This window comes from Amphibalanus amphitrite, unplaced genomic scaffold, assembly GCF_019059575.1.
Source record: "Amphibalanus amphitrite isolate SeventyFive unplaced genomic scaffold, NRLGWU_Aamphi_draft 000728F_arrow, whole genome shotgun sequence".
In the NCBI taxonomy this organism is placed as follows: domain Eukaryota; kingdom Metazoa; phylum Arthropoda; class Thecostraca; order Balanomorpha; family Balanidae; genus Amphibalanus; species Amphibalanus amphitrite.
Genome location: NW_024882222.1, coordinates 233,028 through 251,224, shown reverse-complemented (window position 1 = coordinate 251,224; position 18,197 = coordinate 233,028). Strand labels below are relative to the sequence as shown.

General features: G+C 52.8%; 1 protein-coding gene across 1 annotated transcript; it reads left to right on the top strand.

The window, feature by feature from the left end:
* Window positions 1-222: 222 nt before the first annotated feature.
* On the top strand, window positions 223-17,834 carry LOC122365283 (clavesin-2-like). The gene is made up of 6 exons (XM_043336378.1): window positions 223-349; window positions 3,742-3,981; window positions 4,739-4,994; window positions 8,328-8,502; window positions 8,769-8,879; window positions 14,428-17,834. The coding sequence occupies exons 2-6, from the start codon at window positions 3,837-3,839 to the stop codon at window positions 14,563-14,565; spliced, it is 825 nt and encodes a 274-aa protein (XP_043192313.1). The 5' UTR covers window positions 223-349; window positions 3,742-3,836; the 3' UTR covers window positions 14,566-17,834.
* The last annotated feature ends 363 nt before the right edge of the window (window positions 17,835-18,197 follow it).

Here is an 18,197-nt window from a genome sequence, read left to right as displayed (position 1 = left end):
CTAACGGCCTTCAAAATTCTCGTACATCGTAAGTAAGTAAGTAAGTCATTTTCCATAAGTCTGCAGCCTGGCGCATGCACTCTGCCTGCAGCCGATTGTCGTCTGTGGTCGTCTGCAGATAGTATGCAGCTGATTGACGCTTTCTTCCAATGACGTCACGATAATTCTTGCTTGGGCCTTATGGGCATGTTATGCCTTACTGCCTCGTATATGGCATTGGTGAAATTGATCAACCTTGAATTTCCACGCGATTTCATATGTGCGTTGTGCAGGAGGTTGTGTTTGTTGACTTATTCGGAATTATTTCGTAAATGTTCTTTGATGATATTACGAAAACATGTTTCTTATAGTAAGTAGCTTATTGTGATTCAAGTTTGGCTTGTGTTTCTGTGCTTTCAGATGAAAGGTCTCGGATGTTTGTGCACGCCTCGCGCTGCGCCACAAATGTCAGTAATGCGTTATTCTGTTAATTCAATGCAATTAGTGTTATCAATTAACACTCAACAGTATCTATGACCATGTCACTTAAGATCTCAAGTTTTTTTTGGTAATTGGTAAATTGTTCGGTCTACTAAGTTGGGTATTATCTTAGCAGACGTCACCCGAGCTGCCACATCCAAAAAGGTAGGTTGTAGGTTGTAGGTTGGTAGGTTAGGTTGTAGGTTTTAGGTAAGGTTAGGTCAGGTTAGATTATGTTTTGTTATATATTTAACCATGAAAAGACAATTGTGGCGCACGTGAGATGTAGATATGGCAGCTCGGGTGATGTCTGCTAAGAGAGTACCCTAAGTTGAACATTGAGTTTGGTAACCTGTCAATATGTTGTCACTGTTGTTCACAGAAATTGTCGGCACTTGTGGAGCAGGCTTCACACTTGTTTTTGCAACCAAGGAGAGGTACCTATCACCTACTATACCCAGAGATGCTTTCTAATCAAACCAAACCAAACCAAACCTAATCAAACCTGACCTAACCTTTAAACCTTACGTACAACCTTCAACCTAAAATATACCACCTTAAACCTATAACCAAATAATCTACAGCACTTGGTTTCCTTGGTTGCAAAAAAAAAAAACAAGTATGACACCTGCTTTACTACTACCAAATATTCTCAGTCAATAAGTACCTATGTCACCTCTCTTTGCTGTTGTATTTGTTTTCTGTGTGTTGTCTATCATAAAAATTGTCATTTTGTTAACACTGAAACTGATGAAATTTGACTTTTACACCCTAGGCTCAAAATGGAGTTAAAACCACACCGTTGTCACAAAACATTTATCAACTTTCGTCCTAGAAAGTTTGGCATTTATATACAATAGGTCTGATTTTCTACATATTTACCAAAAATTGTGCATATTTTATTTATTTCCCTTTTTTAAAACAGGTTTGCCATAGGCATAATCACAAATGCCAAAACCTAACCTAACCTAATGTAACCTACCATTGCATGACTCCATGGTGTTTGAGTGTAACTTATAAATATTTTGTGTAATAAGAATATTGTAAGTATTGTCTATTGATGTGTTACCGGTCACTTTTCAAGCTTAGAGGGATGTGTTCTTTCCGTTTACTTTTCTGTTTTGAGAATTCCTGTATGTTTTAGAGGGTGCTTATTGTGTAGCCCTGAAACTCGAATACAGTTTGAACTGAAATGTTCTTAGCTGGTAGCTGGTTAAATTTGTCTGGAAATTGGAATTAATCATGTCTGGGGGCATGATTCATGAGGAATGTCCGGAATACTTTTTCTTCTGTTGGATCACTTTGTTGATAATGTGTTGCTGCTCATAGTAATGAAGGTGAATGAATGCTTTGTACCTATTGTTTTCTGAACTTTGTACTTTGCATGGCATTGTGTGTACTGGATCTTGTCTTGGCAGCCTAAGAGCATAATCTGGGTGATGGATCTCACTGTATTCTTTGACAACTTGAACAGTGCTCTATAGCCAATAATGAAGGAATTTGCAGTTGACTTCTGCGACGACGCGAGGCAAAACAGTGTGCTCCTAAGATCCAGTGAGAGATTTTGTTTGCTGGTTTTACAGTCTTTATATGACCATCTGTTTGGAAGTTGGACATCAGGTAGAATCTGTGTCTCCTCCCTCCCTTGCAGGGTACGTTCTGACTTCTGACCACCACACTGGCGGCCAATGTCATAAAAGGGCGGAAAATGTGGCCGATACAGTTTTCCGCCCATTTTGCTGCATTTTACGGCCAAACAGTTTCAGAAAGGGATTGCGGATATAACCATGTGTAATGTGTATTAAACTGCGCCCCGCTTGGGATCCCAGATTTCTACGCCTCGCTGGGGGGTAGGGTGGAGGGTGGGGTATTACCCAGATTACCCCCTCTAACTCGGCTCCTCGGCCATGTAGCGACACGCGGTAAGCGGCAATCGAAAGAACGTCGAAAATAGGGACGAAAACACTTTGTCATTTTTTTAGGCCAGGTCACCAGAGGTCATCAAAGGTAAAATGTTGCCTTTTTCAACATTTTTGGAAACAGCGGCGCATAACTCGGATCCCAAAAGAGTTTCAGCGTCGCGGATATGCGCATTTGATAGCCCCTTTAACCCTCTTTCTGGGGTGTGTCCTCAGATATGACCTCAGATCAACGGTTTAGCCTCCAGAGGGCAACAAGTAAAAATGACGGTTTTTACAAAAATGTTTTCTTTAATAGCTTTTGACTTAAAAGAGTCACGACATTACTTTTGCCAGCGCCACGTTCCTCTCTTCGAGACGCGTCGAATGAACTATAAGTTGACCTTGAAAGGTCAACTTGAAAATGTAACCTCATGTCATGGCCAATGGCCATGAGCCTGACCGAAAAAGGACATGCTGCATATCAGTCGCTCCGTATCGTCGAGCCGAACACATCTATGGTGTTTTCATCGCTCTAGAATGTGTCTCGATCAGAAGTTATTAGCGAAAAACTGTTGAGACCCTTTGTGACCTGAGGTCACCTCAGGGGCATAACGAGGGGTCACGGGTGCGATTTTCTGGTCCAATATGAAGTGCGGAAAGATGTATAATGAGGTCGCCGCCGTTTTAGAGATATTCGCAAAAAAAAACTAGAGGGGGTCAACCTCGGCCAGCACGGCGCGGGTTACCTAGGTACGATTTAAGCAATAAGCTCACTTGGACATTGGATAATGGATAATTTCAACTTTCTCGTCTGCCCTGAGCCAAAATTATTGATTCAATGCCCTGACTTGGATTATTTTTGTCCAATGTCCTGAACTGATGTGGGAAAGCTTAAGTTACCAACATACCCCAAGTGTTAAGTGACAGGATGTGTGCCAAGAACAGAAATCATCGATGAAAAGCCTCGTATGCATACTAAGGAGACTTTCACAAATTCAAACCTCAGGATGCTTTAGTTGCTTCTAAATGATACATTTCACTTTTTCTCGCTATGATGCTTAGTTTTAGTGATTATGTTGGTGCTTCAAACGCCTTCCTTCAGTCTGTGGTTTTTAGCTCAAAGCACAGTCAATTACCTGTTAACAGAGAATGCTGATATGTGAGCAAGGATTGGATTGCCAAGAAATCTGTAATCAAAACCCTAGACTAAGTGCATTTATACCAATTATTTTTACTGTGAAATATGTCAGTGCATACCTTACCTAGGTGCAATGGCACAAAATTGTGATTGATACAGTCTGTGTGGCGAAAGTGTGCTGATCGGTATCACCTGGCAGTAACCGCTACCTGCCACTGACCGCGACGCCTTGCTCTCTGACAGACCGAGCCAGTCGCTGACGGGGAGCGCTGGGCGCCTCTGCCGCTATGAGCGCCGGCCGCCGGGTCTGACCAGTGCCCTCTCACCGGACCGGACCGATGTCAGAGTACGCCGAGTACGCCGACCTGTGGCGACAGGCCGGCCGGCCGCCGGCGGAGGGCGAGCCCGACCCGGACCCGGTCACCGGAGCCGAGGAGGCCGTGCGCAGACTGCGCGCGCTCACACACACCCGGCACGACGTCGGTGAGTGAAGTCACCATGTCTGGATGACGTAACTGTGCAGTTGGTGGGTGATAGGACGATGGTTGCTGACTTGTTCCTCTGTATATAACCTACTGCTGGGACGTGTTTCGTCGCTTTTTATGTAACCATTTACTTGTGGTCAGTTAAAGTCAATTGGTCAACTGGTCAATTGAAGCACGCAATAGTGTCCTATAAAACTAGCATATAACTAATGCCTATTTCAGCACATGGTCCACGGTTTGAGCTGCTGTGGTGCTTGATGCTTTGACGTTCGTTCCTCCGATTTGCACCCTGTGCCTGGTTTGTGCGTGCCCCCCCCCCCTCCGCCCCCAGTGTACCTGGATACCTCTGACGAGTACCTGCTCCGGTTTCTAATCCCCCCCCCCTCCGCCCCCAGTGTACCTGGACACCTCTGACGAGTACATGCTCCGGTTTCTAATCCCCCCTCCGCCCCCAGTGTACCTGGATACCTCTGACGAGTACCTGCTCCGGTTTCTGACCCCCCCCCCCCCTCCTCCGCCCCCAGTGTACCTGGACACCTCTGACGAGTACCTGCTCCGGTTTCTGACCCCCCCCCCTCCGCCCCCAGTGTACCTGGACACCTCTGACGAGTACCTGCTCCGGTTTCTAATCCCCCCCTCCGCCCCCAGTGTACCTGCCTGGACACCTCTGACGAGTACCTGCTCTGGTTCTGACCCTCCTCCCCGCCCCCAGTCCCCCGCCCCCCGATTCTGACCCCCCCCCCCTCCACCCCCAGTGTACCTGGACACCTCTGACGAGTACCTGCTCCGGTTTCTGCGCGCGCGCAAGATGCGCGTGTCGGCCGCGTTCGAGCTGCTGACGGGCTGCACGGTGTACCGCCGCGACAACCCGCTGCTGTTCGGCTCGTTCAACGCACACAGTCCGCCGGTGCGCGCCGCGCTGCGGGACGGCTTCCCGGGAGTGCTGGAGCAGCGCGACGGCCGCGGGAGGACCGTGCTGCTCGTGTTCGCCGCCGGATGGGACCCTGACAGGTAGGTGGGGACGGAGGGGACGGGGCAACTGGCCTGGAGGGCGAGAGAGATGGGACGGGGCCCCTGACAAGTGGGTAGGGAGGTGACGGGGACCTCGACAGGTGGTTAGGTAGGGAGGTTCGAGGACTCCGACGGGTGGTTAGGATGGGGGGGGGGACAGAGGACCCCGACAGTGCGGAGAAGGAGTGAGGTGACGGGAAACTGGTCTTGAACCGGGAGGAATGGAACGGGGCAGGACAGGGTAGGTGGGGTAAGGGAGGTACCTGGGTACGTGTGGACGAACTGCAGGGAGGGGACAGGTGCGGGAGCACCGGGAGTGACCGGCGGCGGAGTCAGCGGAGGTCCCGGCTGCCTGGCGCAGAGCCGAAATCATCGCCATCCCGAAGAAAGGAAAAGATCCAGCAGACCCGAACTCGTACCGGCCCATCTCGCTGCTCAGCTGCACCAGCAAGCTCTTCGAGAGAATGGTCCAGAACAGGCTGCAGTACTGGCTCGAGGACCGACAACTGATAAACACCAACCAAGCGGGATTCCGGCGCCTCCACTCGACTATGGACCAGATCATCAGAGTCACTCAGTCCGTCTTCGACGCCTTCGAGAAGCCGAAGCCGGAGCGTGCGGTCCTTGCCCTGCTGGATTTCCAGAAGGCCTACGATAGGGTGTGGAGAGACGCCCTCCTCGCCAAGCTGGGCCGCCTGGGAGTGCCTGCACACGCGGTCAAGTGGCTCCGCAACTTCTTGAGCGATCGGAGAGCCAGGGTCAGGTGGGGCAACAGCACATCAGACTGGAGGGTCTTTCCAGAGGGCCTACCGCAAGGCTCGGTGCTCGCGCCCATACTATGGCTGGTGTATATCAACGATGTCGACAAGAACGCCCCAAACGACTCTACCTGGTCTCTGTTCGCCGATGACGTCGCCATCCTGGCCACGGGACCGTCCCTGGAGTCATGTGCGGCGAAGATGCAACCAGCGCTGGACACAGTCGCGACGTGGGCCCGGGACTGGAAGGTGCAGGCGAGCGCATCCAAGTGCTGCTTCACCACCTTCACCCTCGACCCAAAGGAGTGCGGAGGCAAGGTGGTACCGACGCTGAAGTTCTCAGGAGAACCTCTGAGGTACGACCCGAACCCGACCTTCCTGGGCATCACCTTCGACGACCAGCTAACCTTCAGCAGCCACATCTCCTCCCTCAAGGACAGGATGGCGAAGCGCAGACAGTGCCTGCAAGCACTCGCGGGGAAGACCTACGGAGCGCACCGCAGGACTCTCCGAACGGCCTACATCACCTACATCAGATCGGTCTTCGAGTACGGTGCGGCGGTGTACTTCACTCACGCCTCCCCCGCCCTGCGCGCCAAGATCGAAACTGAACAGAACAGGTGTGCCCGCATAATCACCGGATGCATCCTCCCGACTAACAGAGCGGCTCTGCTGGCGGAGGCGGACCTCCCCGCCCTGACAGTACGGGCCAAGGAACTGGCAGCTACCGAAGCCAGCCGCATCGCTCGCCTGCCAGCGGAAGACCGAGCCAAGCAGCTGCTGGAACGAGACCCCCGACCTCGCCTCAAGTACCGCGCGCACGAGGCCTGGAAACGGGCCTGCGCACAAGCTGCCGAGGAGGGACGACCGGAGCCAGCCCTGCCGGATGAAGACGCCCTGCTGCCCCACAAGCCATGCATACGCAGAGTGGGCCGGTGGACTCTGAGGAAGGCGGGAGTGTCGGACTGCCCAGCGGAGCCGTTCCTGAGGGTGTCACCGGAGCCGCCGTGGTCGACCCATCAGGGGTCAGTGACCTTCATCGTGGACCTACCAACCACCACGCGGCGGACAGACCCACCTGACAAGAGGAGAGAGGCGGCAGAGCGCGCCCTGGCCGCCCTGCCCGCGCCAGACTGCTCCATATGGAGTGACGGCTCGGCGGCCGGAGGCACGTCCAACGGAGGAGGAGGAGCGGCCATCATCCTACACCGGGAGAACGACCGCAGGATCGAGTGTCTGGCAGCTGCAGGCACCCACTGCAGCAGCACCAGGGCGGAGCTGGTGGCAGTCCGGGAGGCACTGAAGTCCCTGGCGAGCCTGCCGGCCGACTCCCTAGACGCCATCAAGGAGATCCGCCTTTGCACCGACTCCAGGGCGTGTCTACAGACGCTCCAGCGCGGGCAGGCAGCCCAACAGGAGGAGCTACTGGCGAGCATCTGGGCCTCTCTCCATGACCTCACGTGTTCCGGGAAGCACGTCACCCTCCAGTGGGTACCGGGGCACGCTGGCATCCCTGATAATGAGGACGCCGACAGGCTAGCCAACCGAGCCGCGGCAGAGCTAAGCCAGGCAGCGGTCCCGCTGGACATGGCCGGCGCCCGAGCGGCGATACGCCACAGATCCGCCGAGTGGACCGCAGCCCGAGCCAAAGCTCATCCTCACCTACCACCCACGCCCGGACACGAGGACCTGACCAGGTGGGAGCAGGTGACACTGTCTCAACTGAGAGTGGGAAGATCAGTGCTCACAAGGAAGACTCTCCACGAGATCGGTCTTGCGACAAACCCCGACTGCCCGAACTGCGAGGAGGAAGACTCGGTAGCACACTTGCTGACCGAATGCCCAGCGTACGCCCACATGAGGTCCCGCCTGTGGGGCGGACCTCTGCCGAGCCTGGGGCATGTGCTGGGCGGATCAGCGACTCTCATCTTCGAGTACCTGCGGCGGGTGGGCCGTGTCGACCCCCCGGTCGACGCGGCCACGGCCGTGGCCGCCCCGGCGGCCACGGCGTGACGTGTAGAAGAAGAAGAAGTGACCGGCGGGACGGAACCGGACAAGTACGGGACTGGGAGGGACGGGAGTGTGAGATGAATGGGATCGGACAGGTGCCGAGAGTGAGTGGCACGACAGGCGAACTGGACAGGTGTGGAGTGAAACCAATCATGGACATAGAACCTGCAATCCGTCACAAATCAATACCACTTGGTGACTCCAGCCGTGCACTATCACTAGCATCAGTGTTTTGGGAAACACCCCTACAGTTACCCTTCTCAGTAACGCTTCCCCTCCCAGTGACCCCTCACTGGCTGCATCCCTCTCGTCCCAGATACACCCTGACAGCTGTGCTCCTCTCGGAGGTATCCTGACAGCAGCTGAGCACCCCTCCCCAGTCCAGATACCCACTGACAGCAGTACCCCCTCCTCCCAGATACACCCTGACAGCAGTACCGCCCCCGCAGGTACCCGCTGGCGGCCATCTACCGGGCGATCCTGTTGACAGCTGTGCTCCTCCCGTAGGTACCCGCTGGCGGCCATCTACCGGGCGATCCTGTTGACAGCTGTGCTCCTCCCGTAGGTACCCGCTGACGGCCATCTACCGGGCGATCCTCCTGACCCTGGACCGGCTGATCGAGGACGTCGAGAACCAGATCAGCGGCTTCGTCATGGTGGTCGACTTCAGCCAGTTCTCGCTGCGCCAGAGCAAGAGCGTCAGTCCCAAGATGCTGCGGCTGATGGTCAACGGACTGCAGGTGGGCCGCCGGACGACTCTCGTAGGGTGGGGGATGAGGGTGATGACGGGGAGGGCAGGGAAGGACTGCCGCTTCAGAAGGGTTAGAGTGTGACGGCAAAAGGTCAGCAGGGGGCCGAGATGTCGTACATGTCAGTCAGGATGGGTTGACCAGACCCAGCCTGAACCTCCTGACCCAATCTACCCAGTGTACGTACCCTCCACCTGACCCCTGTGTATCCCTCCATCTGACCCAGTGTACTTATACCCCTCGCCTGTTGCCGCCAGGACTGTTACCCGGCGCGGTTCGGCGGCGTTCACTTTGTCAGCCAGCCGTGGTACGTCGAGGCGATGCTCTCCGTCATCAGGCCCTTCCTCAAGGAGAAGGTCAAGGACAAGGTGGGTGCAGGGTGCTGCAGAATAAATTTTTCGTGCGCTGCACTTGCTAGTTCTGAAAGAGTCTGGGAGTTAGCTCACTGTATTCGGTATTTGCAAACGGGGATCAGTCGTAAGGATTAATGCTGAAGCGAGAACCATCAATGGAATCAAGCAATGAAAGTAATTTGATAAGTGCTATTGCAATGTCCACATATAAGAGTGTGATTCAATGCTTGACGCACAGCCAGCTCAATCGTATCACGCAGTTCGTAACCGGTGTGTGATTTCCCTCCCGGTACTGTCTCCCTTGTGCCCCGACGGTCAGTGTCGCTCCCTACCGTTCCAACAGTCTCTTTCCTTCCTGCCGGTGCTGAGTTCGAAATGGATCACTCCTACCATCCAGACACCGATTTTATCTCCCATTCTGGCAGGGACTCCCCTTCCCTCCTGTTCGTATCCGTCCGTCAGATATACACCCACGGTAACAACCTGTCTTTGTCCCTCCGTCAGATATACACCCACGGTAACACTCTGTCTGTGTCCGTCAGATATACACCCACGGTAACAACCTGTCTTTGTCCCTCCGTCAGATATACACCCACGGTAACAACCTGTCTGTGTCCGTCAGATATACCCCCACGGTAACAACCTGTCTATGTCCCTCCGTCAGATATACACCCACGGTAACAACCTGTCTGTGTCCGTCAGATATACACCCGCGGTAACACCCTGCCTGTCTCCGCCAGATACACACCCACGGTAACAACCTGTCTGTGTCCGTCAGATACACACCCACGGTAACAACCTGTCTGTCTCCGTCAGATACACAGTACACACCCATGGTAACAACCTGACTGTTTCCCTCCGTCAGATATACACCCACGGTAACAACCTGTCTGTCTCCGTCAGATATACACCCACGGTAACAACCTGTCTGTTTCCCTCCGTCAGATATACACCCACGGTAACACCCTGTCTGTGTCCGCCAGATATACACCCACGGTAACAATCTGTCTGTGTCCGTCAGATATACACCCACGGCAACAACATGTCTGTCTCCGTCAGATATACACCCACGGTAACAACCTGTCTGTGTCCGTCAGATACACACCCGCGGTAACAACCTGTCCGTCTCCGTCAGATATACACCCACGGTAACAAGCTGTCTGTCTCCGTCAGATATACACCCACGGCAACAACATGTCTGTCTCCGTCAGATATACACCCACGGTAACAACCTGTCTGTGTCCGTCAGATATACACCCACGGTAACAACCTGTCTGTGTCCGTCAGATATACACCCACGGTAACAACCTGTCTGTGTCCGTCAGATATACACCCACGGTAACAACCTGCCTGTGTCCGTCAGATATACACCCACGGTAACAACCTGTCTGTGTCCGTCAGATATACACCCACGGTAACAACCTGTCTGTGTCCGTCAGATATACACCCACGGTAGCAACCTGCCTGTCCGTCAGATATACACCCACGGTAACAACCTGTCTGTCTCCGTCAGATATACACCCACGGTAACAACCTGCCTGTGTCCGTCAGATATACACCCACGGTAACAACCTGTCTGTCTCCGTCAGATTTACACCCACGGTAACAACCTGTCTGCCTGTGTCCGTCAGATATACACCCACGGTAACAACCTGTCTTTGTCCCTCCGTCAGATATACACCCACGGTAACAACCTGTCTGTGTCCGTCAGATATACACCCACGGTAACAACCTGTCTGTGTCCGTCAGATATACACCCACGGTAACAACCTGCCTGTGTCCGTCAGATATACACCCACGGTAACAACCTGTCTGTGTCCGTCAGATATACACCCACGGTAACAACCTGTCTGTGTCCGTCAGATATACACCCACGGTAACAACCTGCCTGTCCGTCAGATATACACCCACGGTAACAACCTGTCTGTCTCCGTCAGATATACACCCACGGTAACAACCTGCCTGTGTCCGTCAGATATACACCCACGGTAACAACCTGTCTGTCTCCGTCAGATTTACACCCACGGTAACAACCTGTCTGCCTGTGTCCGTCAGATATACACCCACGGTAACAACCTGTCTTTGTCCCTCCGTCAGATATACACCCACGGTAACAACCTGTCTGTGTCCGTCAGATATACACCCACGGTAACAACCTGTCTTTGTCCCTCCGTCAGATATACACCCACGGTAACACTCTGTCTGTGTCCGTCAGATATACACCCACGGTAACAACCTGTCTTTGTCCCTCCGTCAGATATACACCCACGGTAACAACCTGTCTGTGTCCGTCAGATATACACCCACGGTAACAACCTGTCTATGTCCCTCCGTCAGATATACACCCACGGTAACAACCTGTCTGTGTCCGTCAGATATACACCCGCGGTAACACCCTGCCTGTCTCCGCCAGATACACACCCACGGTAACAACCTGTCTGTGTCCGTCAGATACACACCCACGGTAACAACCTGTCTGTCTCCGTCAGATACACAGTACACACCCATGGTAACAACCTGACTGTTTCCCTCCGTCAGATATACACCCACGGTAACAACCTGTCTGTCTCCGTCAGATATACACCCACGGTAACAACCTGTCTGTTTCCCTCCGTCAGATATACACCCACGGTAACACCCTGTCTGTGTCCGCCAGATATACACCCACGGTAACAATCTGTCTGTGTCCGTCAGATATACACCCACGGCAACAACATGTCTGTCTCCGTCAGATATACACCCACGGTAACAACCTGTCTGTGTCCGTCAGATATACACCCACGGTAACAACCTGTCTGTGTCCGTCAGATATACACCCACGGTAACAACCTGCCTGTGTCCGTCAGATATACACCCACGGTAACAACCTGTCTGTGTCCGTCAGATATACACCCACGGTAACAACCTGCCTGTGTCCGTCAGATATACACCCACGGTAACAACCTGCCTGTCCGTCAGATATACACCCACGGTAACACCCTGTCTGCCTCCGTCAGATATACACCCACGGTAACAACCTGTCTGTGTCCGTCAGATACACACCCACGGTAACAACCTGTCTTTGTCCCTCCGTCAGATATACACCCACAGTAACACCCTGTCTCTGTCTCCGTCAGATATACACCCACAGTAACAACCTGTCTGTTCCCTCCGTCAGATATACACCCACGGTAACAACCTGTCTGTGTCCGTCAGATATACACCCACGGTAACAACCTGTCTGTGTCCGCCAGATATACACCCACGGTAACAATCTGTCTGTGTCCGTCAGATATACACCCACGGCAACAACATGTCTGTCTCCGTCAGATATACACCCACGGTAACAACCTGTCTGTGTCCGTCAGATACACACCCGCGGTAACAACCTGTCCGTCTCCGTCAGATATACACCCACGGTAACAAGCTGTCTGTCTCCGTCAGATATACACCCACGGCAACAACATGTCTGTCTCCGTCAGATATACACCCACGGTAACAACCTGTCTGTGTCCGTCAGATATACACCCACGGTAACAACCTGTCTGTGTCCGTCAGATATACACCCACGGTAACAACCTGTCTGTGTCCGTCAGATATACACCCACGGTAACAACCTGCCTGTGTCCGTCAGATATACACCCACGGTAACAACCTGTCTGTGTCCGTCAGATATACACCCACGGTAACAACCTGTCTGTGTCCGTCAGATATACACCCACGGTAGCAACCTGCCTGTCCGTCAGATATACACCCACGGTAACAACCTGTCTGTCTCCGTCAGATATACACCCACGGTAACAACCTGCCTGTGTCCGTCAGATATACACCCACGGTAACAACCTGTCTGTCTCCGTCAGATTTACACCCACGGTAACAACCTGTCTGCCTGTGTCCGTCAGATATACACCCACGGTAACAACCTGTCTTTGTCCCTCCGTCAGATATACACCCACGGTAACAACCTGTCTGTGTCCGTCAGATATACACCCACGGTAACAACCTGTCTGTGTCCGTCAGATATACACCCACGGTAACAACCTGCCTGTGTCCGTCAGATATACACCCACGGTAACAACCTGTCTGTGTCCGTCAGATATACACCCACGGTAACAACCTGTCTGTGTCCGTCAGATATACACCCACGGTAACAACCTGCCTGTCCGTCAGATATACACCCACGGTAACAACCTGTCTGTCTCCGTCAGATATACACCCACGGTAACAACCTGCCTGTGTCCGTCAGATATACACCCACGGTAACAACCTGTCTGTCTCCGTCAGATTTACACCCACGGTAACAACCTGTCTGCCTGTGTCCGTCAGATATACACCCACGGTAACAACCTGTCTTTGTCCCTCCGTCAGATATACACCCACGGTAACAACCTGTCTGTGTCCGTCAGATATACACCCACGGTAACAACCTGTCTTTGTCCCTCCGTCAGATATACACCCACGGTAACACTCTGTCTGTGTCCGTCAGATATACACCCACGGTAACAACCTGTCTTTGTCCCTCCGTCAGATATACACCCACGGTAACAACCTGTCTGTGTCCGTCAGATATACACCCACGGTAACAACCTGTCTATGTCCCTCCGTCAGATATACACCCACGGTAACAACCTGTCTGTGTCCGTCAGATATACACCCGCGGTAACACCCTGCCTGTCTCCGCCAGATACACACCCACGGTAACAACCTGTCTGTGTCCGTCAGATACACACCCACGGTAACAACCTGTCTGTCTCCGTCAGATACACAGTACACACCCATGGTAACAACCTGACTGTTTCCCTCCGTCAGATATACACCCACGGTAACAACCTGTCTGTCTCCGTCAGATATACACCCACGGTAACAACCTGTCTGTTTCCCTCCGTCAGATATACACCCACGGTAACACCCTGTCTGTGTCCGCCAGATATACACCCACGGTAACAATCTGTCTGTGTCCGTCAGATATACACCCACGGCAACAACATGTCTGTCTCCGTCAGATATACACCCACGGTAACAACCTGTCTGTGTCCGTCAGATATACACCCACGGTAACAACCTGTCTGTGTCCGTCAGATATACACCCACGGTAACAACCTGCCTGTGTCCGTCAGATATACACCCACGGTAACAACCTGTCTGTGTCCGTCAGATATACACCCACGGTAACAACCTGCCTGTGTCCGTCAGATATACACCCACGGTAACAACCTGCCTGTCCGTCAGATATACACCCACGGTAACACCCTGTCTGCCTCCGTCAGATATACACCCACGGTAACAACCTGTCTGTGTCCGTCAGATACACACCCACGGTAACAACCTGTCTTTGTCCCTCCGTCAGATATACACCCACAGTAACACCCTGTCTCTGTCTCCGTCAGATATACACCCACAGTAACAACCTGTCTGTTCCCTCCGTCAGATATACACCCACGGTAACAACCTGTCTGTGTCCGTCAGATATACACCCACGGTAACAACCTGTCTGTGTCCGTCAGATATACACCCACGGTAACAACCTGTCTGTGTCCGTCAGATATACACCCACGGTAACAACCTGTCTGTTTCCCTCCGTCAGATATACACCCACGGTAACAACCTATCGGCGCTGTACCACCACGTCAGTCGGCGCATCTTGCCGGCGGAGCTGGGCGGAGACGGGCCGGCGCACGACACTCAGCGCTGGGCCGACCTCATGATCCGCGGCCCGTCGTGACCCGGCGCCGATCGACGTGACCCCGCGCCAATCGACGCTCAGAGGCGGAACGGGCGACTCGGCTGGCGCGGCCAGTCGGCGGCGCCCGCAAGTGTTCGTGGTTTGGACGGTACTAGGAGTGTCAATCCGGCCTTGTCCGCTCTCTACGGGACTTGCCCGTCTCGCACTACAACAAACGATATTGATTCCAGTATGGGTAGCGTGTGCCGTCCCTCTACGGACGGTTTAGCGGCGGTGACTCTGGAGTCGCTGTGCAGGCCGTTCTTCTGTGATCCTTTGGAGACACATACGGCGACCAACCGACGTCACGTACCTGCGCGGTGAGCTTGTCTTACCGGTCCGCCCTGCCCCCTCTGTGGAGTGGTCGCTCCTCTTTCCGACCCGGGCCTGTCTGAGCGGCCGTCAGAGGTGGCTGGGCTGCCGCTCTCAGTGTGGTGCCGGGGCCGCTTCCCCTCCCGACCTGGGCCTGCCTGAGCGGCTGTCAGAGGCGGCTGGGCTGCCGCTCTCAGTGTGGTGCCGGGGCCGCTTCGCCTCCCGACCTGGGCCTGCCTGAGCGGCCGTCAGATGCGGCCGGGCTGTCGCCGTCAGTATGGTGCCGCGGCCCCGTCCTCTGACCGGTGCTCCGGCGTCCGGCCTGCTCCCTCTGTGGAGTGGTCGCTCCTCGACCTGACCCGGGCCTACCTGAGCGGCTGTCAGAGGCGGCTGGGCTGCCGCCCTCAGTGAGGTGCCGCGGCCCCGTCCTCTGACCGGTGCTCCGGCGTCCGGCCGGGCCCCGTCCTTCCGTCCCGCCTCTCACCGCTCCACTGGTGGAGGCGAGGGCACGGCGGTTGTGTTATTTGTGACGGACCTTGGCAGCTTCGGTAGCTTTGTGATGACTTAGTAATCTCCTCTGTTTGTTGCGCTTTCAGTTTGCTTCCTTTTTTACTACCCGTTTATGCTTGTTTGCTTAGCTTTTTTACTTTTTTTTAACTAGCCAATTTTGTGCTTGCTTGCTGGCATTCCTTACTTGACCTGTATTTGTGATTCGTGGCAGTGTTTTATTAGAGAGACATCTGAAATCTAAGACATTTCCGGGGGAACATTGGTCCTGCTCATTCCGACTGGGCCCAGCATTATAAATTCATCATTTCAAATCATGACGTTAGTGTACATGACGATGTTTATTGAGTGCTTAATGTAAGTTATATTTGGCGACTTTTGCGTTATAAACTATAAGTTCTCATTCCTTTTTGAGTGAATTTTTCCTTTTTTATATTGCATGCGTTTTTAGTATTTATGTTGTTTTAAAATTCGGTGGATTTTATTGTGAGTTTAACATAGTACAATTCACAACTGCGCTTTTTCACTGTGTACGCGGCCTTTCCTCTCAAATGTCTTCCGTCTATCAATGCTGGTTAGGCTGTTCACCGCTCAGCACATGCTAACTGCTAAAGCTGATGGCACTGTATGTAACAATCTTGCGACAGTCATTGCTCACGTATCTGTCGATAGATCGTCGACAATTTCGCTGTTTTTCACACAGTCAACTTGCCAAACAGCACGCCTTGTGAAAACTCTGTGTCAAATCTAGGCCGAGTCTAGAGTATGGACCCATCAACAATCAAAGTACCTATGCCAATCAATGTGCATTCTGATATGACTGATATTTATACAATACTGTCGACATTCAACAACAGACTGTCGATAATCCGCGATGTTTGGCCCTGGAGATAGACGCTTGTGGTATATAGGTCCGGATATGAACCTATGTAATCAGAGGCTGGCTACGCTTTACGTTGATAAGCGTCGCGCTTTAGCAGTGTAGTTTTGCTACCGCGTTGCTCGTCTAGCGCTCATTATGCTCCAAATCGCAGCCTGGGCAGGGCCTGATGTGAAGGCTGTTCTCAGCGGAGTGGAAGCGATGTGTCGGAGAATGGGAACGGCTGTCACTGGGTGCTGAGTGTTACGGGGAATCGTGGCTGCACTTGCTCATGTCATTTTGACAAAGCTCAAACATTCCATGCACTGGCTGTTTGTGATGTGTGGCGCACGAACACACGGTAGACCGCAGCGCTATTGTATGTACCGTCCGGGTGGCACTGGTGGAAAAATGGCTTTATTTTGTGATGTTTACGGTCACCTACTGGTATCGGTATTAGGTTGTGCTTGTTTGATTGCAGGTGATACACATAGAATGTATGCGGCATGCGTCAGTGGTGCTGGGTTACGGCATGTTACGTTTCACGGAAGTATGTACCTCATGTTGCATCTGAGGCAAGCTTGTACCGGGAGAATCAGGGTGAGAGTGAGCTTATGTAGCGCGCTCGGACTATATCCACGGCGATTCTGTGGGAGGAGACGTGTTACCACTGCGATTCTTTGGCGGCAGATGTGCGAATATATCTTACCATGACAGCTCGCCAATGCTCGCCCGTGTGATGGGCCGCGACATACCCGTGATACCTTCCCAGTGATTTCTGTGTCGCGTGGATGGAATCTGCGGTGTATTGGCTATTGCACAATCCGTATTTCACCTTGCGGTGCTAGTGTGTATGTAGTGCGTACACCAATGCAAAATGGCACGTACAGCCCTCTGCAAACTGCGTGGTAGGTATTCTTTTTTCGACAAAACCGTCAATAACACGGATACTATGCTATCGGTCACTCGGAAATCGTAACAGCAAGACGCGCAAGGCTCCGCACCTTAGATTGGCATGACAATCATATTCATTTTCCATCCAGTTTGGCAACAAAACCCAAAAGTTTATATTTGCCCCCAAAACAAACTTTTGCATTTTGTTGCCACACAAGGCATATACTTTGTTTAGTGATAAACCAAATCGAAGGAGTGAAGCATGGCGCATCTATGTGCAATGAGTTACGATCGACTGATAACATAGTCTTTGAGTTATTACCGGTTTTGTCGAAAAAAGAATACCTACCACGCAGTCTGCTGAGGGCTGTACCCAGCGAAAGTGATTTTAGAGGCTTACGTAGGGTGGTGGCAGTATACCCAGCTTTAGCCGTGACGTTCATAGCGTCACCACTAGTCACACGCAGGTAGTTTCCGCCTGGTAGGGCCGCTAGTCACACGCTAGTTGCAGCCTAGTAGGGCCGCTAGTCGCGCGTGGCTGCACCGTCGCGACCTGTACCCGTGTCGCAGCTCAGGCCACCGCCCAGACGCCGGACCAGGCGGGCTGGTGGCGACGTGTGTTTCACGTGTACGGATGTTGTTCATCGCACACCGTCAATGCGACTGCTGACCAAATATATTTTACCATACCGATTGACGAATTGTTTAATTTGTGTTTCCTCCACGATAGTGGTTATTAGTGGTTGTTTGTGGTAAGAGTGAAGGCAGCGCGGTCCGTAATCCAGCACGCCCCCTTTCCATACCCCCTCTAGAAGCGGAGAAGGAGAGCGCCGGTCAGCCGAGTCGGCCTTTCATGCGAGGTCAGCCCGATGCTCCACGCTTATTTTCGCAGAAACGAGTACGATCCTTGCATAAAGGCAGTCATTGAGCGCTGGTTTTGAATCTGAGTGATGGGAAGCGTTCTCAGTCCCCACGACAACTATTCATGAGACGAGCACTAGAGATTGCAATCCCGGAACGTTTTACCAATCCCGGGATCCCGAAAGTTTTTATTTCGGGA